This window comes from Triticum aestivum, chromosome 1B, assembly GCF_018294505.1.
Source record: "Triticum aestivum cultivar Chinese Spring chromosome 1B, IWGSC CS RefSeq v2.1, whole genome shotgun sequence".
NCBI classification, from domain to species: Eukaryota; Viridiplantae; Streptophyta; class Magnoliopsida; order Poales; family Poaceae; genus Triticum; species Triticum aestivum.
In genome coordinates this window covers 572873135-572897558 of record NC_057795.1, presented here as the reverse complement: position 1 = coordinate 572897558, position 24424 = coordinate 572873135, and the positions used below count along the sequence as shown (strand labels likewise).

Below are 24424 nucleotides of genomic sequence, written 5' to 3'. Positions count from 1 at the left end.
ACACGTCTCAGAGGTGACAACACTGTTTGTGATGAGCTGTACTTGTTGTCCAGGGGACCATCTTCGACTGTTACGATTTGGAAAGGATACGAGATAAATGGAAATACATTTTACACGATTGACCAAGATTAAAAGAGCACCAACCAAAACAGCGGTGTCCGCTTTGATACAGCCACCGAGAGAGGAAAGGACGCATATTATGGTTACATAGTGGACATATGGGAACTTGACTACGGACAAGATTTTAAGGTCCCTTTGTTTAAGTGCAAATGGGTCAATGTGTCACGAGGCGTGGTACAGGAAGACCCACAGTACGGAATGACAACAGTGGATCTGAAAAATCTTGGGTACACTGACGAACCGTTCATCCTAGCCAATGATGTGGCACAGGTTATCTATGTGAAGGACATGTCTACCAAACCGAGAAAAAGAAAAGATAAGGAAGCGAATACATCATACGATGAGCCAAAACGCCACATAGTTCTTTCAGGAAAAAGGGACATCGTGGGAGTGGAGGGCAAGACAAACATGTCTGAAGATTATGAAAAGTTTCATGAAGTTCCTCCCTTCAAAGTCAAGGCTGGCCCAAGCATCCTGATAAACGATGAAGATTATTCATGGTTACGGCGCAATAAGCAAATGACACAAGCGAAGAAAAAGTGAAGACTTTCTCCCGCAACTATTATGATAATACCATGCCAACTTTGTAACAGACGAGTATGATACCATTGTCCATTTTGTACATGAACATGCTATGTGGGTGAAATTATGATAACATGCACATTTTTTTAGTAAAGTTAATCACAAACTTGTGATTCACACAAATTTTAACTATTCAAATTTGAAAACTAATGACACTAAAAGAAAGTTTATAATGTTTCTGACCTAACAGCAAAAAGAATTAAAAAATAAAGCAAAAAACAAAAGAAAATTAATAATGCAAAAAACAAAACAAAAAAACTGGAAAAAAACTAAAAAAAACTGTCACCTATTGGGCCACCACGGCCTGAATACGACTAGAAACCCAACCTGGGCCAGGGTTCAGGCCCGCAGAAGGCCCAATAGGCCCACAACAGCATAGTGTGACATTAGACCCAAAAACCTGCAGTTGAGAGGAGCTCGAGGGGGTGGGCGCAGCAGCGCTTATAAACCACTCTCGAGCCCTCACAACTAGTGAGGTGGGACTAAACTTTGGCCACGACACGGGCAGCATAGGGGCCTTTGGTCCCGGTTGATGACACCAACCGGGACTAAAGGGGGCATTGGTCCCGGTTCGTGGCACCAACCGGGACCAATGCCCCCCTTTAGTCCCGGTTGGTGCCATCAACCGGGACCAAAGGCCGCCGCTTCCCGCCCTTTGGGCTGCCGAAAACTGGCCTTTGGTCTCGGTTGGTGGCACAAACCGCTACTAAAGGGGGCATTGGTCCCGGTTGGTGCCACGAACCGGGACCAATGCTTTGACTATATAAGAAACACTTGTGAAAAATTCTCAGTTTTCATCGCCAGTTGCCCCCATCCCCCGACGACGCCAAGCTCATCGACGCCGTCAGGCTGCTCCACCTCGCCGTCGCCGCCGCCGCCGCCAAGGCCGTCGCCTCCCCGAGCCCGCGCCGTCCAAGTCGCCAGCCTCCCCGAGCCCACACCGTCCTCTTCGCCGGCCTCCCCGAGCCCGCGCCGTCCAAGTCGCCGGCCTCCCCATGCCCGCGCCGTCCTCGTCGCCGGCCTCCCCGAGCCCGCGCCGTCCTCGTCGCCAGCCTCCCCGAGCCTGCCGTCCTCGTCCCCGTCGCCGCCTGTCTCCCCGAGCCCACCCTCCTCGTCCCTGTCACCGCGTGTCGCCCGAGACCGCCGTCCCCGTCACCACGTGCCGCCCCAAGCCCCTGCCCCGTCCCGCCCCCGCGCGCCGACGCCCTCGCCGCCCCCGCCGGCGCCATCGTCATCGCTAGCCGCGCCCGCGCTGTGAGCCGCGGCGCCGCCCCGGCTCTGTTTTTTTCATTTTTATTAGTTTAATTATTTGTTCATATATATATATATATATATATATATATATATATAGAGAGAGAGAGAGAGAGAGAGAGAGAGCATGGATTTTCTATCAACACTTGCTAGGGTGGTTGCTATCTGAACCCTTTCTTTGCATCGAGATCCGAACTTTTTTGTAGATAAGGTTCCTATTTCTTGAATTTTGGATGATCTCTATTACCAGAGAGGAAGCCATGTGGGGGTCCTTTACGTAGCAGCAGACCAAAATGGCAGCCTATGACCTGCAATGGCAAGTGTATTCAGAGTATGCGTGCAACCCCTTTCTAGCATTGGTCTTCGAGCATGAACCGTTCTGGGAAAGCATGTGCTGTAAGTTTTGTTGTGTAGTTAACGCTCAAAGGTTCCATCCATCCTAAGCTATTTTTAGTAAGTATGAATATGCCTTAACGGTTCGGCACCTTCAACACCGGTCGTCAATAACTGCCCTTGCTGCTGGGCAGGTCCCGTTTTGACAAGCTAGGACCCGTTTTCAATTGCAAGCCTGAGAAAACGTTGCATGCTGCAACTCAGCTTAAATTTTTAATGAGTCATCCATTCATTGTGACTTGCAAGCTGTGCTAACGGTGGTCAACTGATCATTATAGTGTCGAAAGGGCCATCAATTGCAGACCAAAAATGAGTCTGTAGTGAAGACGATCAAATCGGCGCTAATATAACTGCATCTCTTTGACAGTGTTCAACAAGGTAGAGTGAGCTAGGTGCTAATGTTGGATGAGCAGCACAAAGGCGAGTGCGCGAGCGTGCAGACCGCCCGGAGATGTTTGCATGTATGCATACGTTACCTAGATCACTTAGTCAATAGTCATGTGTGTTAGTGGGCTGAAAACTAGCTGATGCAGGTAGCTAACAGAGTGTGAGGATTAGTATGTTGGCAAGCCGGGAGACTAGTTCTAGGGGCATTGAGTTAGTTGATGCATACACACAAACTTGAGTCGATCCTTCAGAGTAGGCTGCATGTGCATGTCAGTCAGTTGTGTTAGTCCAGTACGTGTGCCTGCATGTACGTACTAGCTAAGTAGCTAGTGGTGAGTGGTAAATGGATCAAGCCGTTGTATGGCTGGTCGTGCGTGTCCATGCATGTCCCCCTTTGTGTTGAGAAGAAATAGAGAAAGAGACACAAGTTGTGTGCGGTGCCAGGGAAGAAAAAATGTACGCTTTTCTTCTTCCTTGTATGTGTGTGTTCCTGGGCATACCTAACAATCACTCCCTAACAATCACTTCGGTGGCTAGCGAAATGGCTGCGGGAAGAGGCAGTGCAAGCTGTGGCGCCGTCGTCGCCGTGTTCGCTGTCATGTGCTGCTGCATTGTCTTCTGTAAGTAAAGCTAGTCGCCGAGGAGCGCCAGCTGGCCCAACAGGGAGCTGTTCCACGCCGCCAGGCCGGCGATGTCCTCGGTAAGTGAAGCTAACACACGTCTTGAGCATTCTGATAGGGTGCTGTTCAGGTACAACCTGTTGGCCGTGGTGGTCGTGGACGAGGATGAGTACAATGGTTGCACCACGCCGCCCGGGTTCAGGACCTACGCGTCCGGCAGCAACAACGTCAGGCTGGTCTATGGAGACAACGAGGGGAAGGGATAGATATATAGAGAGGGATGGGATGAAAGGTTCCCGGTCAAATATAAAGAGTGCATACATATGATTGTGAAAGGTTCAGGCAATGAGAAATAAAGGTTCTTGTGTTATTATAATGAGAGGAAGAGATAGGTAGACAGGGAGTTACCGGATAAAAGGTGCCCAGTCAAATAAAAAGAGTGCACACATATGATTGTGCAAAGTTCAGACAATGAAAAGTAAAGGTTCCCGTGCCAATATATTGAGAAGAAGAGATAGCTAGATAGAGAGGGATGGGGTAAAAGGTGCTCGGTCAAATAAAAAGAGTGCACAGACACGGTTGTGCAAAGTTCGGGCAATGGAAAATAAAGGTTCTTGAGTCATTATAATGAGAGGAAGAGACAGATAGATAGAGAGGGATGGGGTAAAAGGTTCATGTGCAAGGTTTGACAATGACAAACAAAGGTTTGGCCAATAAAAGGTTTGTGACAAATGGAGCACCACTGCATGTGGGATGTGTTGATTTAAGTTTTTGAAAAGAAATGTATGAGAAAAGACCGAAGAGACCGTATGGACGATGCCTATCACATGGTTTAAAAAGTGCTCACCGTCATGGGGCATAGTTTAAAAATCTGGACATGGCCACCGGTCGGATCGGGAAAAACCGGAACCGATGGTCTCGACGGTTTTATAAGCTAATTAGACCGTTTTATAAAATTACAATCAATACCGAAGAATTCTCTGAGCTTGGCACCAACGCCCATCACCTGTCTCTGGTACCACCACAACAGGCACCAAAGAAAAATATGATGGGTCACCTCCACACCCGAGCTCGTTGGAAAAAAAGGAAAAATAACTGCGGCCGTTCGAGATCAATCCTTGGGCGCTACTGAATAGGCCAACATCGACAAAATGTATGTACATAATTGTCCCTGCCTAATCCCATTACCTCTGCATTAGTCAAACTAGAAGCGCCAGCGTGTACATATTTTTTGAACTGTTTTCATGTTGCGTACTTATCAGAAATGAGAAGAATGGAAGTTAGTTTAATTATTTTAATTCAAGCCAGAAACTTCAAAATACAATTTGATCCCAGCATCCATGACTAGTACAATACTGTGCCAGATAGCAACATACTGCTGATCGGCAGAAAATAAAACATACTCGTACAGTAATTCATCAATTAATTCATCCCAGCATCCATAAATGCAATGTAATTAATTCATCAATTATCATACGCCATTATTAGATAAAATAGGAGCAAGATTAAGAACAAACTAGAAATTTTACATACTTCTAATGAATATTCCCGTTTCATTACTGAAGACGTGTAATGTGAAGAGAAGAGTTCAAGGCAGGTAAAAGCTAAAATAATCTCAGGCGAAAATCTGTACACAGTAGTAGTCTGCATCACTCTGCATAGATGGAATTTGTAACAGCTGATAGTACATAGATAGCAGACCACCAAAGAAAAAACGGAATCTGGGCAGAAATTATATTGTTATAGGTTTTAAATAAATAAAGCAGATAAATTTGACCGAGTAACGGATGCATGGTTGCAGCACAATAACTACAGAGGTGGTGTTCTGATGGTACCTCTGTGTGTGACCGTGAGAGGTAGAGCTGCGCGGCCGCCGCTGCTAGCGCCGCTGCCATGTCACCTGTCGTTCCCGCTGGCTCCTACAACCAGATCAATCGCATAACCAAAATGAATCACATCAATCTACTCAAACCGCGTCGAATCGAATCGGCTAGAATCGAGCAAGGACGATGAGCCAGTGGTGGTGCTTCACTGGATCACGTTGTTGGGCGGGGAGGAGAAGCGGAGCAGCAGCTTGGCCTCCATTTTAGCAGCTCAGATGAGGCCCGCCTCGCTATGGCAGGGTAGGAGAGCGTGTGCCGCTGGAGGTCGGGTATGAGGTGGAAGAGACGAAGGAGCGATGGAGCGTGGGAGGTGAGGAACGTGCTCGCGTCTTATCTCCTCCGTCGGCTGACCATAGAGGGTCACGGGGGCTTCTCCAACAGCCCCGACCACCGCCAGAGAGGAGACGAGGCGAGGCTGCGGATTTGGTCACCGTCAGTGAGGAGACGAGGCTGCGGATCTTGGCCACCGTAGAGTTACGGCCGTGGTGGAGGAAGAGCAAAGGGGAGACGGTGCCACGACGGGCTGGATGCATTGAACTAGGATGGGAAGAGGTGACCGGAGATGACAGAGTGGAAGAAAGAGGAGGATCGATGGGGAAGAGAGGAAAATGTCCAGAAATTGTTGGCACCGTCCACTCGTTGGAACCTCTCGTCGCCTATGAACCCTTCGCTCACCGGCCGAGGTCTGATACAGTACAGGCATGTCAGCCTACGAGCTCAGCCTAGTGAGCTAACCACATGCAAACGTGGTCCTGTTTCATCTCAAAGAGGAAATAACCTTCGACCGTCTAAAATGAATGAAATGATAAAAGGGAAAGAAGTTGGACCAGATCTCAAGAAGACCATGTGGCTCTGATTGCCACCTTTCCAAAGAAACTTTATATCTTTGCTTTTGTATATATATATATATATATATATATATATATATATATATATATATATATATACATACATATACATATATACATATATATAGCCAGTAGCGTTGGATAGATATACGAAAACTTATTGTTCGATCAATCTATCGGAGAAGAAGAGGTCGAACTTCTCTATGTGTATATGTTCATGACGATTTTCTGTACTTAATGGTTTCCTTCATTTGCCTACTAGCTACCTAGCGTGTCGAGTCCTCTCTATACGTAGCGTCGACCAAGCACGGAGATAAGAAAGGACACTCATCTTATTAGCGAGCTAACACAATATATGAAACTCCTAAATTAACCCTACAAAACCCCCCAACCCCCCCCCCCCCTCCAATTTCAGAAAAAAAAAACCAGCCCCTGAACTGCTAACGCGTGAAAGCCTTTTGGTCCCGGTTGATGGTACCAACCGGGACAGAAGGACCCCATGCCTAAGTAAGCTGCTCCGGCCATGTGAAGCCCCATCTGTCCCGGTTCCCGATCGAACCGGGACTAAAGGTATAGGGCTTTAGTTACGACCCTTTAGTCCTGGTTCGGGAACCGGGACAAATGGCCCTCACGAACCGGGTCAAATGGCCCTTTTTCTACTAGTGCATGGCCCGGGACTCTCTTGTATCCCTATGAACATTATTTATTGAACAATAATACTCTAAAAAACATATCAACATTGCGGTTCCCTTTTCTATATTGAAAATTACCTGCTATAATACAAAGCAGTGTTCTTTATCACACTTTATATCCGAGCAATCATTTATTTTGTGTCCTGTCAAAGCAACATAGACCACCTTCCTAGCCACCTTGGAGTTCGTTGCCAGTGATTCATTACATTGAAGGGGTGTTTGTTTCAGGGACTTTTTAGTCCCAGAGACTAGAAAAAGTCTATAAAAAGTCACTAGGAACCAAATGGGAGGGACTTTTTCTACGGGGACTAGAAAAAGACTCTAATAGAGAGTCTTTTTTGATTAGTCTCTGGGACTAGAAAAAGTCCTAGGACTTCTGAACCAAACACCCCCTGAATCTCATAGCCCTGATTTTCATCTGAACAACTAATGCATAATATACTTAACGCTAACAGTGTAAATTTTTAACGATGGATTTTTTATTTAGGTGAAATAAATGCCTAAAAAGAACAACACATTCAAGCTCTCTGAATGGGAAGCTATCGGAAACAAGCTCTACTATGACAATATGGTTATCTAGAGTGTTTGCTAGTTTAACCGATTGATGATTGACATTGAGAGCTGTTAGAGAATTCAATTTCCTAGCTGTCATTGCGCCTATTATGGAAGGGCGTACCAACCCTCAATGCAGCTAGGTGATTTTAGATTTTTTTTGTAGATGCCACGTATACATCTTGATCATGCGACTGTGCCGTCGCAAGCCATCATCTTACGGCTCATAGTGAGAATGTTCGTTCTCTATAGGTTCCGATTAAGGAACTATGAATTACAGTATCTTGTACGACTGTTTTTTGGCATACTAACAATTTTTGACAATATAGTTCATATAATCATCTCTAATTATTGATGTGTCCGATTCTCATATATATCATTTTCTAACTGCTCACCCTCATGACTTGCACAGTCTTCCACATCGCCTCATACAGTACTCCACAACAAACTAAATAGATGGAGCTCACAAGGTTTTCCAACTATGAGGTTCATCTTGCTACCGCAAGAGCCAGTTGCCTATATGCAGGATGCATTGATAATAACACACTAGCATTTATGTGCTTTAACCCGATAGGCAGTAGCCTTCATTTCTCCAAGGATATTTATGTCATTTTTTTCTATGAGATTTGTTGTGCGTAGTCACCAAACGCCCCCTCTAGTCATGTCTCCAGCCTTATTTCTCTCACCGCCGTGGGGCAAACCCCTGATGGGTAGCAGCAGCAGGCTAGCTTCCACGTTGTATTTTGCCTTCTAGTAATGCTAATAGCATAGCCAATAATCCGCTATATGGAGTTGCCACGTCAATTATAGACACCCTAATATCTCACTCCTATAATAATTAGTCATACTTGTATGCCATATCATTAGTATATAGCCCATATTATTTTTCACAAAGTGTTTTCAAGCCCGTGCTACCTCATGCTATAAATCTAATGTATGTTTCTCTTCTCTCTCCTTTCCCTCCCCTCCAACTAGGTGAAATTATGATGTGTCACCTGTTATAGTTCTTCCTATGTCACCCTATTATAGTTGTTCTTACGGCACGAGCCAGGCTGCAGATTGCGACTGATAGGACATTGATAATAGAGCGGAACGATTCTATGGAGAGACTGCACCCTTTGGCATCCTCCTCGCTCAGTTCCAATGATCTCTTCAGAGGGGCTTGTAAGCCGATCTGCCTCCTTAAATCCTATCGGCAGGGAGATTTCGGAATCGACCGTCTTCTTCCTTGGCTTCATCTGAGACGTTATTTTTGAATGGCATGGCAGATTAGCTTATACTGGGGAGATACTTATCTGATAAGATTTGACCTGAAATTTGTCATTGAACGCATTTGTGCATGACCCTCTTGCCTTAATTAAGTACTTGTCCTATGGAGGCGTAGATCCTTGCTTGAACATATTTTTCCTTACTTTCTCCATTTTATCAGTGTGTCTGTTTGTGAATCAACGGCGGAGCCTAAACCAACTATCTCGAACGGATGAACAACCTGATAATATCTTACTTTGTCACGCATCGCTACCAAGCACAACCAACTAAGAAGTCCAGAAAAGCACTACTGGTTAATACACTGTGATAAAGTGAAAACCGTTTGATCACCTCACCAGCTAGCAGCTAGGCATCTTCGTTAGCTCCCGCGACACAGGAGGCGACTAGGGTTCCCCCTCCTCCCCTCCCGCTGCCGCCGGCCGCCGGCCTAGCCCCCCGCCCCCGTCCCCTTCCGCCCCTCCTTCCCCGTCCAGATCCGCCCTCGCGCCGCCTCCCTGGGAGGTGGCCAGGGCGGAGCTCGAGCTCGAGCTCCCGCGGGCTCACTCCTTCCCCCCCCCCCCCCCGCCGCCGCCGGAGGACGTCCCCGCACGTGTGTGCTTCCTTCCCGGGGCAGGGAGGCGGCGGTGGTGCAGCCTGGTTTGGCTGCGGTCCGGCGGCCCTGTGGTGGCGGTCGGCAGCAGGCGTGGAGTCGGCGCCGCTCCTTGGCGGCGGGGCGGCGTGGTGGGGCAAGGTGGCCGACATCGCGCCCCCAGCCTAGATCTGGGCCCGGCGAGTCCCATCTGGGTCCTAGCGGGCCGCCCCCCCCCCCCCCCCCGGCGTGGCCTCATTGTCTGCTGCACGGTGACGAGGAGGAGCGGCTGGGATGTGGGGCGGCGGCGCCGACGGCGTGCCTGCAGCAGCGCGAGGGCTGGAGCTTTACGGGCCTACGAGGGCTCGGCCGAGCTTGTGGGCCCACGGGCTTGGTGTGCTCCTGCTATTGCGTCCGGACGGCTACCGTCGATGATGGTGGAGGTTGAGCCCTCCCGCGTGCCGACGGTGTTGTTGCCCTAGTCCCGGCTCCGAATCATCGTCGTGCTGTCCTCACTTCGCGATGCCGTGGTGACACAGCGTGGGGGCCTCAAGACCGCGTTGGCGCAGGGAGGTGTTTGGTTTGGTGGCAGGCTCCGAAGCACCTGAGGTGCGGGTTGGGATCGGGGGAAACCCCTGTCGGCATGGCCGACACCGGCGCTGTGGCGCCTGTGGGTGCCACTTGACCTTCCGGGAGGGTGTCGGGGGCTACCCTTCCTCTCGCCTCATTGTGTACCGGGGAAAACCCTTGGCAGCAGCGTTGTCATCATCGCGATCCTTCTTGGAGGTGTTGATTGGTGCCGGCGCTTCGGAGTCTTGGAGCCTAGTGGAAGATCCCCGGTGGACGCAGCGGTCGCGAGGCTTCTTCGTTTTTGTTGATCCGCCGTTGTCGGCATTTGTTTCTTTTGTTCTTTCTCTGTCGTTTCTTTTGGGCGTGACTGTGCTGCTTCCGTCCCAGCATCTATCCCTGATTGGTTCGCTTGGTTGCTTTGTAATACAAAGCGGGAAAACCCTTTTTCATTGGCATCTTCATTAGCCATGATTCTTCACTTCCAATCTCATCGCATTGAATTTCATATATCCGATCATGTACATAGAATGCGTTTAGAGCATCAATAGTAATTTGTTGCCAACGTGTTCACTTTTCTATTCAACGAGAGTCACGATAGCATATTGACGAACGTACGGAGAAACAATCTCTTCCAGAACCAATAGATTCATTACCGCCGCTTGATGAGAATTGTGTTTCTTAATTGCTACAACACCCCTGCTAAAACGAGTTGCTACAAGACCCGCTATGATCCCGCAAAAAGAAACCCGCCATGGAACTAAATATTAGTTAAAAGAAGATCCTATGGTGCAGCTGTATAGATATGCCAATTTTCAGCGATACCACTCTTGATCTCAGATGACTCGCAGATTATTGGGGCTGCTACATGACACATTCCCTACTTGTCTGATGCCGAAGCTCTTGAGTCATTTTACAGTCCATTGGAATGATATGGATCGTTCGTCGGAGCGAATTCGACGGTCCAGATCCGATGCAATACACTGATGTCACGTGTATTATATCAGACCCCGAGGGGCATTTTCGGGAGAAAAAATATTTTGAACTGATCTGATTTTCACTCCCAAATATTTCGAGGGTATTCTCGGTACGAATTTCAGGGCTTTTTTGGTTCGATTTTTATCCCGTCCGCTAGGGTTTATTCCTCGCCACCGCTAGGGTTTTAATCCTCGCCAGCAGGATCTAGCCGCTCGTCGCGGCCCCTCCCTGTCTCGTCGCCGGCAGGATCTAGCCACACATGGCGTCCCCTCCCTCCCTCGTCGCCGGCAGGATCTAGCCGCGCGTCACGGCCCCTCTCTTCCTCCACCCCAATTCCCTCGCGATCTCGCACCACCTTTTCAACGAACACTAGAGAAGGCCCACTGCCCTTCCCGCGGCGGCCGCTGGCGAAGAGTCGGCGCCATCCCACCTCCCAATCCTCCATGCGGGTGCCTATAGCCACAAGGTTATAGGAAACCTCTTTCCCTCACCCCAATTGGTTGTTTGCGTCCTCTACATATCATTTCTCAGCCATGACTATAGCTTTGATCTGGCCATGCATCTCGTCCGATGGCAAGGTGGTTGGGTATGGATCATGTTCTGCGGGACTAGATGAAGCCGGCTGTCGGCCTCGACGGCTAGCCCCATTCGTCCAGCCCCGACTTCATGATCTATGAATGTTCAATCGTTGCATTCAACATGTATTCTTTCAATTTGGCAGATAGGTGAGGTTTGGAGATCAATAGAGATGATAATCTATTAATTTTAGAATGTACTATAAACAATTCATAGCTTATGTTGCTCAATATTTATGATGCTCGCTTCTTCTTGTGCAATTGTTGGACTGGGATCAACAGACTTGGCATGTGCTTTATATAAAAAATTAGATTTACATGGGATATCCACCTTTTCAAGATTGCTGATAATTCTTATTATGATGTTTTAGCCCTGTTAAAAGGAGAGTAATGGTCCTCGCAAAAAGCAGAGAGAAAGGAATGAGCATTTGATTCTTCCATATGTTGCATTTCATTCTTCCGTGTTTAGTTATGTCCAACATTTGTTATATGCACACACTTGACATGGTTTGTACAAGTAGTAATTTTTCCTCTGTTTTGTAGGGCTATGACAGAACATGCTATGTGATTCCCTGAGCCAGGATGGATGTACCATGGCCACACCACTGTGCTCCTGAAGGTGATCGCTTCAATTCAGCGTTGTAGCACCTGCAGAGGCCCCCTATGGTACGTGATTTACTCTTGTTATCCTATGCTTTATTTTTTTTGGCTTTGCGGCCTGCCTACGAGACATAGTTGGGATTGCATGTTGAATCAGGCAGTATTTTTGACTTCTGTTGTGAGGCAATGCTCATGCTCGTACCTTTTTCTCTTGTATGATAATAGATATATCATAATCCATTATTCTTCTAGGGTTGCCCCAGGCACCATTACTGTCACATGGTAGTAAAAAGCAAATATAGATTTCTACGAGATCCCATACAGACCCAATTTATTTCAAGCAAAATATAGTAACCAATATTATTGAAGTTTTAAAACTTGACTCATGTGCAATGGACTAAGAACACGGGTAGGAACCCTTCTTCGGGACTAAAACCCAACCACACCCTACTCTATCGCTTTATGGCCAAGTGAACACTACACACTGCTGGACTAACTGGTTGCATCTTCGTCGTCTTCAACCGCAGCTGCATCCGATAGCCTAGCATGGTAATGCTTGAACCTATTGATGTATTTCATTTTGTTGTAGGTTGAATCGACAAGCACAACAGGTAGCTCTTTTCTAAATTTCTCAATGTACGCCTGCATGCAAGGATATGTTAGTATTGTTCCTTTACCTTCAGAAAATGACATAATTTTAGGTGTTAATCTACGTACTTCGTCATATTGCTTACTCAGTTTTAGTCCCGTAAATAATTCGATGTTCTTCAGCATGTACAGTGCACAACATGAACTACAACATTTTATGTTGTTAGATCAGCATTTCAGATATTAACAATCTAAAACAAAAACAAAAGCTAATATTTTTGACTGATGTTTCATCAGATTTTGGCACATTAATGTTTCGTACTGGCCATTGCGTCACGTTAATGTCTTCTCATGCATTGATTTCTATCCCATTGACTCGCCTCGCTGCTCTCAGATGTGCTTCCATCCCACATTCCTGCAAGCCCAATGGGATGAGAAGCTGCCTACGACTAATATTTAGATACGATGTCAAATCCTTTGTTATAATTAAATATGTTGAAATTCTCACCACATTATGTACTTCTTTGGGTACCATACAGTGGAAAAGTGAATCAAGAACCTGAATCTCCTTCCTTCCGGGGTTTACGACCACAAGTAACCAGTGGACGTTTTGGCTGTTCGTAGGTAGGAAAACCTGGATTGCACAGATAATTAGATCAACGTGTATAGGAATAAAAAAATTGGTTCAAAGTCAGGTTAAAATACCATATCATGTTTCAGGTAGCTGGTGCCTTGTGTTGTTTCAGGAATGCCTGCCAAAGCGTCCTCGTAGCACTCCTCTATCCTACCATCTCTTTCGAGCTTAGCGACGCCAGCCACCCTCTCAATGTAAACCAGTTGGCCGTCCCTTGTGTCAATTGGGTCATCATGACGCATGAGCTGGATCGCATCATCAACCACCTACAACAATAATCAAGTTAATTGTATTTTACAAAAATGAAACTTCATAAACTAATTTGTGAAATATCTTACTTCGTCACCCAACCATACGGCCTCTTCAGATCCATCTTTTTGGGTGAGCCATTGCAAATGCTTCGATAGCACGACAATGTCATCAACTAAGACCATTTGTTTTCCATGATTTGTACTGTTGATCAGTGACGCCACGAAATCCTATCGAACCACATCTAGGTGGTCCCTCTAGGTTTCAGTAACTTCTGACCTCTTTTTAAGTTGCTAGAGCCGATTTTCCTCTTTTTATTGTTCGTGTCCTCGGAATCATTTGTAGACTCTGATGGAGTCTTCTTTTTCCTTTTTTCTTCTCACTATCGTACGAAGCATACTCGTCATTCTTAAATAATTGCAATAACGCATTTTTCTTTTTGCCCCCATGATTTGGTGGCGTCGATTCAACCACACTTATTTCTTGCTGCTTTCGAAAGGATTCATCATGGCTGTCATCATCTGCGAAGGCACGGGGCTCTTCGGGCTCTCGCGATCCCATAGCCTTCACAGAATGCTGCTTACTCCATCTGTTGAACGATATCTGTCATACGAAATAAACCGCATGTTAGCCTTTAGCAGATTCTTGCTCAATTATAAGTAACATGTGCATCACCTGGAATTCTTCAAGGTTGTGGTGGCTTTGGAATGCATTTTGCTTATCCAAACTAGGAGCACCCTGGATATCATCCACCTCTTTCAAAAGCTTATGAATACCACCGAGATCCTGTTTGAGTTTTCTTTCAACTCTTTCTAATGCTTCATCCTGTACGTGGAAGATCACATGTTATTTCTGAAATGACAGTGATTGTTTCATAATTAAGTTAACATGCGTACGTCAAACTCTTCATCAAGGTTCTTCATTGGGGGCTCCATGTCATCATTTTTTGTTCCCTGCTTATAATGGTGCTTAGCAGCGACCACCGTGACATCATTTTGTTTTCCCTGGTCAGATGCCTGCTCAGCATTCTCAACAAAGGTCTCCATTGGGTGTGAAGGTGCCCCGGGGTCAGAAAGATGTATGTCCTCCAGTCCTGGAAATATTCCGTCGCGTTTTGTCTTTAAAAAATACATATTAGTCTGGGGTGTTTTCATAGTAAACTAATTTAGAAAAAACCTTGTACACGTAAATTTCCAATTATATATACTAATCTCATAATTCTAGGCTTACGTTCAATTCTTTGATGAGGTCCTCTGTGAGCTTGCCATTTGTATGGGTACGCCTAAGGCACTCATCCATTTTCTTTTCAAGGGTGCACATCCTATCAACTTGTTGTGCACCAGCCTCCCGCACGAGGGAGGCAACTTCTTGCAAATCAGTCAATACACGTCCGACGAGTACCTTAATCTGAGACTTTGAAACAGTTAGAATCATATAACTTCATACTAGTTGCAATGTTACAATATATATTGGATGCCTGATGTAACTCATTTACCTGAGCGCCAGTCTTCGGTTTGGCCAGCGTACCATCTCGTGCTGGAATGAAAGGCCTCATCAGGTCCTCAACATACTGCAGTTTAGTGTCGTTAGTGTGATTTAGAAAATATACATGTTACGTAATCCAGGCAATGTGCTGACATTTTACCTCTCCAACTCCCAGATAATTATTCTGGATTATATTGTCAACTTTTTTTTCCTTCTCCTCGCTCCAGTTCTGAATCAGCTGCCTTAACCTTGATTCATACGAGATGCTAGAGTCCAATTGGTACACTCTGAACTTCTCGTAGTATCATGTCTGCATGACAACAAAAGCAGTTTACAAATATTCTCGTACATTATGTAATGTATGTTAGGTAAGTGATAATTGTACTACTACGAGTTACCTGCAGCAGTGGTAGATTCCCCTCCAGAATTGCCTCACCATTTACAAAATTCTTCACGCTATCCATAAGATAGTCAAGAGTTAGCTGTCCATGATTTGTGCCCTTTATCGTCTCAACGTTTCTAACAATCCCAATATATTTGTTATCCACATACTCCTCTTTTGTTCGGTATACATATTTGCCTATGGTGTACAAGACAAATGGCCTGACAAAATTTGGTGTGTTGTCGCCTTTCATCTTGGCTAGCAATCCTTTGAAAGTTATTTTGGTGTCATTACGGTCTTTCAGTTTCTTCCACAATTCCATATTATCATCAAGATTTGAAGGGACATGCTTCTTCCCATGGCAGGACATGCCTGTTATATGCGCTAGTGTGATCCTACATGGTCTCTCGTTGATGATAAAGACATCCTGCTCTGCATCATATGAATTAGCGATGGCCATGCACAGTACAAGTCTGATTTTGATGCTAGGTGTCTTGAGAAGTGCACCCAATCCTATCAACTGGATGTACATCCTTTGCTGCGTGTTTAATCCTTTATGAACTCCTCATATGGCGGCAAAGAAGCATCCTAGGTTCAATGGATGTGCAAGTGTGATTAGATTCAACATGGTATACAATTTAAACACTCATACAGGCGAATACAACTTATATATACCAACATAAAAATTGTGCTCTACGCTACTTCATGAGGTAATTTGTTTACAAGCAAGCTGAATTCCATGAATGTACAAATACTAGCATTAGATTCAGCTTGGTTACGTTTGAATGGTCATATAAGGTAATCTCCATTGCAAGGCGCTGATCTGAAATAAAATAAAGATTCAAAAATAAAAAACTATCCAACCGTGGTCTCCTCAACTCTAGGCGCTAATCATGGTCAGTAGTATGGAATTAAAACATGGGCCATCGATGCCTTCCATAGCTCGTGCGGAAGGAAAAAAGAAGGCAAGCGCCCGCAGCCCTAATTGGCATCGACAAGACCAGAACCTAAGATTTAGCCTGGAATTATTCAATGAACTGCCAATCTGGTAGGAAACAAATCCTAGCGCCCTCCCCTAACGCCCTCCAACTTAATTTGTTTAAAAACAAGCTGAGTTACATGAATATGCAAACAACGAATGGGGTTGCAACAAGAGATCATGGGATTAAGATCGTGGCATGAAAAATAGCAGCGGCTGCAGCAGGAGATCATGGGGAGTTACCTGAGGATTCATGTTTGGCTCCGTCGTTCGGTCTTGCTGGATTCCTGGGTTGCTTCGTCCTTCGGTCTTGCTGCTTCGGGTGACGCAGAAGGACGGACTATGATCTATGAGGTTTTGAAAGGATCCCTATTTATAGGGATCGTAACAACCCGGGCATATATCCACATATAGATTTCTTCGGTTGGAGGAAATCAAGGGATGGGACCCACCTGGTTGAATATTAGGGGGGTCGTGAAGAGTTTAGCAAAGGTAAGTTATGGTGTAAAAAAACTAAGGTAAGTTGCGTAACAACACTTAGGTCTCCTGAGAATCACGATAGTCAAAAATATATAGTTCCCGTTTCTTTGAAAAATAGCCAAAAGAACTGGACCGCTTTTATTATTGGTTGTAAGTAAATCACAGGACCTCTTTTAGGATGAAAATTGGTTCTAAAGTCAACTAGTATTGACTATTCACACGTGAAGTATTTTCCTCTCTCTTGTGAAGCTATTTTATTGCCCATCCGTGCTCATACCTTTTTTCCTCGTATATGTGAGACCAAATTTTGTTGATAATATTGAATCATGTCTGGTGCTGCTCAAGATGGCATGACACCATGGTTTTCGCTTCGGTGAGATTTCGATGAAATAACTGAATTTCATTCATTTCAGCACTCAATGCAATATTTGCCTTTCGGCCAAAATATTTGAGCCTCACTGAATTTCGGCCAAAATATTTCAGCACTCGCTGAAATGTTTCTGGAACTTCTAACTAGCCATGTTAAAAAAATTCTAAAACTTCTAACTAGCGACATAATTGTTCTGAATCTTGTCCAGACTCCGACGAAACTTAAATATAAATTTAAGAATACAGTTAACCTTTCTAAGCTTCAAATTCTTGTCAAAAGCAAATATATGTTTCAGCGTCTCCCATGCAGACCAAATTTATTTGAAGAATAGTATTTGGAACCAGTACTGTGAAGTATTACAACTTGATTAATCCGCAATGGACTAAGAACATGGCTAGGAAACCTTCTTCGGGACTAAAACCAAACCACACCCTACTCTATCGCTTCATAACCAAATGTACACTCCATATCTAAGAATGGACCATTGCTGGATTAAATGCTTGCATCTTCATGATCTTCAATTGCAGTTGCATCCGATAGGCTAGCATTGTACTCTTCAGCCTTTTCATGGACTTCAATTTGTTGTAGGTCGAATTAAGAAGGACAACAGGCAGCTCTCTTCTATAATTGTCGATGTATGCCTGCATGGGAGGATATGTTAGTATCGTTCCATATGTTTACTAAATTGAGAGAATTTTAGGTGTTACTCTGCATACTTGGTCATAATGCAGTCTAAGATCTTCTCCCATAAAGAATTCGATGTTCTTCAGCATGTAGAGTGCACAAGAAGAACTACAACAATTAATTCTGTTAGCAGCATTTCACGTATTAACAATGAAAAACATAATTAGAAGCTAATATTGTTGACTGACTTGTCATCTTGTCTTGGCACACGCACATGCTTTACTGTCCATTGGGTCACGTTAATGTCTTGCCATGCATGGCTTTGTGGTCCATTGATTCGCAGCGATGCTCTCAGATGTGCTTCCACCCCACGTATCTGCCAAAGTCCATGGTATAAGAAGTTGCTCAGGGTTCATGGCTAGGTATGATGCTAAATCCTGTGTTATATTGAAAGACGTTTAAAATCTCACCACGCGAACCACTTGTGTGCGTTCTAGGTAGCCGAAAAGTGAATCAAGAATCTGAATCTCCCTCCTTCTGGGGTTTACGACCACAAGGAACCAGTGGGTGTTCGCCATGTTCGTAGGCAGTAAAACCTGGACAGCAAATATGATTACATCAACATGCATAATAATTAGAAAAATAAATGTGTTTATGTCATGGTGAGATGGTACCAGATCATGTCTGAGGTAGTTGTCTCCTTTTGTTGTTCCATGACTGCCCGCCAACGCGGCCTCGTGGCAGTTCTCTACCTTACCATCTCTTTCGAGCATAGCGACACCGGCCACCCATCTCAATGTAAACCAGCTGCCCATCCCTTATGTCATTAGGATGATCATGACGCATGATCTGAATCACAGCATCAACCAACTAAAACAAAATTCAAGTTAATTGTGGCATTCAAAAAAATTCAAGTTAATTGTACTGTGCAAAAAAATTGATAACTAATTTGGGAAAATATCTTACTTCGTCACCCAACCATTTGTCATCTTCGCCTACATCTGTCATGGTGAGGCCTTGCAAATGCTTCTATTGCAGAACAATGTCATCAATTACCACCAATTGTTTATCAAGATCTGAGGTGTTGATAATTTCGGCCACATAACTCTGTCGGAACTTGTCAAGGTTGGTCTCCAGCGTCGAAGCACTTGTGTCTGTATCTTTTAAATTGCTTGCATGGTTTTTCCTCTTTGTATTCTTTGTGTCCTTGGAATCATTGGTAGACTTCGATGGAGTCCTGTTTTTCTTTCTCTTCTTATCACTATCGTACAGAACAAAATCTTCATTGCACAATAATGAAGAGGCCACTCTTTTCCGTCTGCTCGCACGAGTTGGTAGCATGGAATCAACCCCACTATCTTATCGCTGCTTTGCTAAAGAACCATCATAGTTGTCCTCATCAACTGGGAAGACATGGGGCTCTTCCGGCTCCCTTATTCCCTTAGCCTTGGCAGACTGGTGGTTGCTTTTGGTACCTACCTCTGCACCCACCTCAATACTGACATCTTCATCATCTTGATTTCTTCTTTCTTGAGTCTTTCGCACATTCTCATTGTGCCTCCAATTCAGAGGATCCTGTGATTCAATATGAAGCACTTGTTAGCTTGCAATCTGCGTGAAATAAAAAAACAAAACCAGTTAACTGTAAAATGTGCATCACCAGGAAAGCTTGAAGGCTTGTGGTGGCTTTGGAACGCTTTCGCGAATCCAAACTCGGAGCACCCTGCGATGCATCCACCTCTTTATAAAGCTGTGAAACATTCTTGAGACTCTCCTTGCAAGCTGCAGCAACAACTTTGTCTTCTTCATCCTGAACGTGGAAGATCATATGTTAGCTACGAATCTGCGTTAACTTAAAACAAAATCAGTTAGATGTAAAATGTGTATCACCATGAAAGCTTCAAGGCTAATCTTGGCTTTTGAATGCTTTCGCGATTGCAAACTAGGAGCAGGCTGCAAATCTTCAGATACGTTCTTCTTGGGGGCATCCATGTAATCTTTTTGTATTCCCTTAGCAGAAATGCCTTTGGCAATGACCTCCGTGTCATCTTTTTGTTATTGCTGGCGAGTAGTATTCTCTCCTGGGACCTCCATTGGGTCCGCAGGTACTCCCAGGTCAGATAGTTGTATGTCCTCGACTCCTGGGCGATCAACATCAAATATTTCGGTGGTTCTTTAAAAAAATGTGTTAGTGTGGAGAGTATTGACAGTAAAATTATTTATAGAAACTCACAATGGTATACTTACATTGAATTCTGTGATGAGGCCGTCCGTGCGTCTACCGTTCGCAAGGGTACGCCTAAGGCACTCGTCCATTTTTCTTTCAAGGGTGCACATCCTATCAAATTGTTGTGCACTGGCCTCCCGCACAATGGAGACAACTTCTTTCAAATCAGCCAATACACGGCCCATGAGTGCCTTATCCTGCAAATTACAAGCAGTTAGGAGCATATGACTTCGATTGTACTTGCAAAGTTACAATATATATTTGTGCGTGATGTTCATCATTTACCTGGCCGTCATTCTTTGGTTTGACCGGCGTCCCAACTGGTGGCGTATTGAAGGCCGCAGCAGGTCATCGACATACTGCATGTTAGTGTCGTTAGTATCATTCAAAACATATGGTACATAATCCAGGCACACAGTACTAACACTTTACCTCTCCAACCCCTATATAATTTTTTGTTGATTATGTTGTCAACCTTCTGTGCCTTCTCGTCACTCCAGTTTTGGATCAGCGGCCTTAACCTTGATGCATACGAGATGGTAGAGTCCAATTGGTGCACCCTCCACTTCTCGTAGTACCATGTCTGCATTACAACTAAAACAGCTTAGACAATTTTCCGTAAAATTATATGTATGGTATGTTAATAATGATTGTATTACCTGCAGCAGTGGTAGGTTGCCCTCCAGACTTGCTCCACCATTTACAAATTTCCTGACGCTAGCCATAAGATGGTCAAGTGTAAGCTGTCTAAAATTGGTGCTCTTTATTGTCTCAACGTTTCTAACAATCCAAAGGTATCTGTTGTCCACATACTGCTATGTTGTCGGGCATACATATTTGCCTATGGTGTACAAGACAAATGGCCTGACAAAATTAGGTGTGTTGTCGCCTTTCATTTTGGCTAGCAATCCTTTCAAAGTTACTTTTGTGTCACTGGGGTCTTTCAGTTCCTTCCACAACTCCAAAGTATCGTTGTGATTTGAAGAGACGTGATTCTTCCCCATGTAGGGTATGCCTGTTATATGCTCCACATCTTTTAGTGTGATCGGCAGAAAATAAAACATACTCATACATTAATTCATCAATTAATTCATCCCAGCATCCATAAATGCAATGTAATTAATTCATCAATTATCATACGCCATTATTAGATAAAATAGGAGCAAGATTAAGAACAAACTAGAAATTTTACATACTTCTAATGAATATTCCCGTTCCATTACTGAAGACGTGTAATGTGAAGAGAAGAGTTCAAGGCAGGTAAAGCTAAAATAATCTCAGGCGAAAATCTGTACACAGTAGTAGTCTGCATCACTCTGCATAGATGGAATTTGTAACAGCTGATAGTGCATAGATAGCAGACCAGCAAAGAGAAAACGGAATCTGGGCAGAAATTATATTGTTATATGATTTAAATAAATAAAGCAGATAAATTTGACCGAGTAACGGATGCATGGTTGCAGCACAATAACTACAGAGGTGGTGTTCTGATGGTACCTCTGTGTGTGACCGTGAGAGGTAGAGTTGCGGGGCCGCCGCTGCTGGCGCCGCTGCCATGTCACCTGTCGTTCCCGCTGGCTCCTACAACCAGATCAATCGCATAACCGAAATGAATCACATCAATCTACTCAAAACCGCGTCGAATTGAATCGGCTAGAATCGAGCAAGGACGATGAGCCAGTGGTGGTGCTTCACTGGATCACGTTGTTGGGCGGGGAGGAGAAGCGGAGCAGCAGCTTGGCCTCCATTTTAGCAGCTCAGATGAGGCCCGCCTTGCTATGGCAGGGTAGGAGAGCGTGTGCCGCTGGAGGTCGGGTATGAGGTGGAAGAGACAAAGGAGCGATGGAGCATGGGAGGTGAGGAACGTGCTCGCGTCTTATCTCCTCCGTCGGCTGACCATAGAGGGTCACGGGGGCTTCTCCAACAGCCCCGACCACCGCCAGAGAGGAGATGAGGCGAGGCTGCGGATTTGGTCACCGTCAGTGAGGAGATGAGGCTGCGGATCTTGGCCGCCGTAGAGTTACGGCCGTGGTGGAGGAAGAGCAAAGGGGAGACGGTGCCACGACAGGCTGGATGCATTGAACTAGGATGGGAAGAGGTGACCGGAGATGACAGAGTGGAAGAAATAGGAGGATCGATGGGGAAGAGAGGAAAATGTCCAGAAATTTTTGGCACCGTCCACTCATTGGAACCTCTCGTCGCCTATGAACCCTTCGCTCACCGGCCGAGGTCTGATACAGTACAGGCATGTCAGCCTACGAGCTCAGCCTAGTGAGCTATCCACATGCAAACGTGGTCCTGTTTCATCTCAAAGAGGAAATAACCTTCGACCGTCTAAAATGAATGAAATGATAAAAGGGAAAGAAGTTGGACCAGATCTCAAGAAGACTATGTGGCTCTGATTGCCACCTTTCCAAAGAAACTTTATATCTTTGCTTTTGTCTATATATAAATATATATATATATATATATATATATATATATATATATATATATATATATATATGACAAATGTTTCCTACAAGCAGTGATAGTTACCACCACTTGCGTTTTCTATGTTGTATATAGTATCTGTCGAAACCGATAGTATATATGTGTAGTACATAGTATATAACAAAGATTAGGTAGTATATATAATAGTTTTTAGGTAGTATGACTCATTTTTTGAGTATGCTCTTTTTTACGTACAAATATGTACGTATTTCATAAATAGAACAAAAACTATAGGCTCATATGCAATTTTTTTCATGTAACTTGCTTTGAAATATCTTAGATATAGTATATAAACATATTTAAAATAGTAAAATAGTATATATAGTATCAAATGATAGTATATGAGACATGTGGGGTAACTACCACCGGGTGGTAGGATGGATTTTCCATATATATATATATATATATATATATATATAATATATATATATATATATATATATATATATATATATATATATATATATATATATATATATAAAATGTATATGTGTATGTATGTGGCTATGCGGCTCTGTTTTTTTCATTTTTATTAGTTAGTTTTTTTGTTCATATATATATATATATATATATATATATATATATATATATATATATATATATATATATAATGTATATGTGTATGTATGTAGATGTTCAAAATGTATAAAAAAATTGTTCAGAGCATGTTTTTGTTCATATATGTATTTTTTGTTCATATGTGTATTAATGTTTTCATATATGCAAAAGACAGATTTTTAGAAAAGTTAGGATTTTTTTCTGTTCATAGATTTTTTTGGTGATATTAATTATTGTAAAATATACAAATATTTTTATATTCATATGAACAATGCATTAGGCAAAACCTTTACTTTTTTCGAAATTTTCTATTTTGAACATTTTTTTAAAAAAACAAGCAATACTATAAGAATGAGAGGAAAAGGAAAATAAGAATAGGAAGAAACGAGGAGAAGAGGAGAAACAAATAAGAAGAGGAAAAAAGAAGAAAAAGAAGAGGAGAAGAAGATAGGAATAGAGGAGAAGAAGAGAAAATAGAATATTTTCTATTTTTTTCTTGTTCTCCCCTATTCCTTTCTTCTTCTCCTCTCTTTTTTTCTTCTTTTTTCTTCGATCCTCTCTTCTATTCTTTTCTTCTTCTCCTCTTTTTATTTCTTTTTTTTGTCTTCTTACTTTTTTATCGGGTATGTCGTTGCCATACCCCCTCCCGATAACTTCAACACGAGGGGGGAGGGTCGATATACCCCCTCCCCGATAACATTATTTTCCCATGTATGTATGTCGTCGTTGTCGATATAACCCCTCCCGAATAACTTCGACATGAGGGCGGTCGATATATATACCCCCTCTCGACCGTGATAACTTATACCACGGCAGCACCCCCCTCGGCCCTCTCGCTCGACCAAAACTCTCGAGGACACCCAATCCCTAGAGAAAAAACTCTTGTTCTCCTACCCCCTCCCACCGCGCCCCTACCCGACAAACTCTCTCGAGGCAGCATCGAGGCCACTAATTAATATGATTCCTTACTGTGATTAGCTAGCTAGTTCTATGTTTGCCACTAATATATCCATATCTGTCATGTTTGAATAATAATTGCCATGTTGTAAATATTTGTAGAAACTATGGACACCCCTCGAGACGAAGCAACAGAAGTGATGTTGGAGGAGATAATCGCACATGGAAGTGATGCCGTCTTATCGTTTCTGAACGACACCGATGGTCTGGAAGGACAGGGTGAAGAAGCAGGTGCAAGAAGGAGACCATGAGGATGGCTTCGGTGAACCAATGACGGTGCAAGAAGGAGACCATGAGGATGGCTTCGGTGACCCAATGACGGTGCAAGAAGGAGACCATGATGACGGCTCCGGTGACCGAACCGAGTCTGGCCAGGTATATATATTAGTTAAGCCTGTTGACTAGCTAATTGATGCATTCATTGTTTTGGTATGTGTACACATATTAATTAACTCTCATCTTTCTTCTTTTTTCTAGCCCTCCGGATCGAGCACAACTTCGGTAAGGAGACGA

General features: G+C 44.1%; 2 protein-coding genes and 1 long non-coding RNA gene across 3 annotated transcripts in view; all 3 read right to left on the bottom strand.

Moving 5' to 3' along the window:
• Positions 1-17367: 17367 nt before the first annotated feature.
• The window catches only part of LOC123139206 (uncharacterized), a 36678-nt gene continuing 29621 nt past the window's right edge, over positions 17368-24424 (bottom strand). Inside the window, exons 4-6 of the mRNA XM_044559014.1 lie at positions 17925-18052; positions 17769-17844; positions 17368-17693 (exon numbers count right to left, since the gene is read on the bottom strand). Coding sequence (XP_044414949.1) covers positions 17523-17693; positions 17769-17844; positions 17925-18052 — 375 coding nt within the window. The 3' untranslated portion in view covers positions 17368-17522. The remainder of the gene's footprint in view (positions 17694-17768; positions 17845-17924; positions 18053-24424) is intronic.
• Positions 18832-20224, bottom strand: LOC123139225 (uncharacterized). Its single transcript, XM_044559029.1, has 5 exons — positions 20189-20224; positions 19924-20100; positions 19567-19849; positions 19337-19486; positions 18832-19251 (listed from the first exon to the last, which is right to left on the bottom strand). The coding sequence occupies exons 3-5, from the start codon at positions 19666-19668 to the stop codon at positions 19036-19038; spliced, it is 468 nt and encodes a 155-aa protein (XP_044414964.1). The 5' UTR covers positions 19669-19849; positions 19924-20100; positions 20189-20224; the 3' UTR covers positions 18832-19035.
• Positions 20356-22089, bottom strand: LOC123139235 (uncharacterized). The gene is made up of 3 exons (XR_006469512.1): positions 21401-22089; positions 20563-20918; positions 20356-20486 (listed from the first exon to the last, which is right to left on the bottom strand). It is a non-coding gene; the product is annotated as an uncharacterized lncRNA (long non-coding RNA).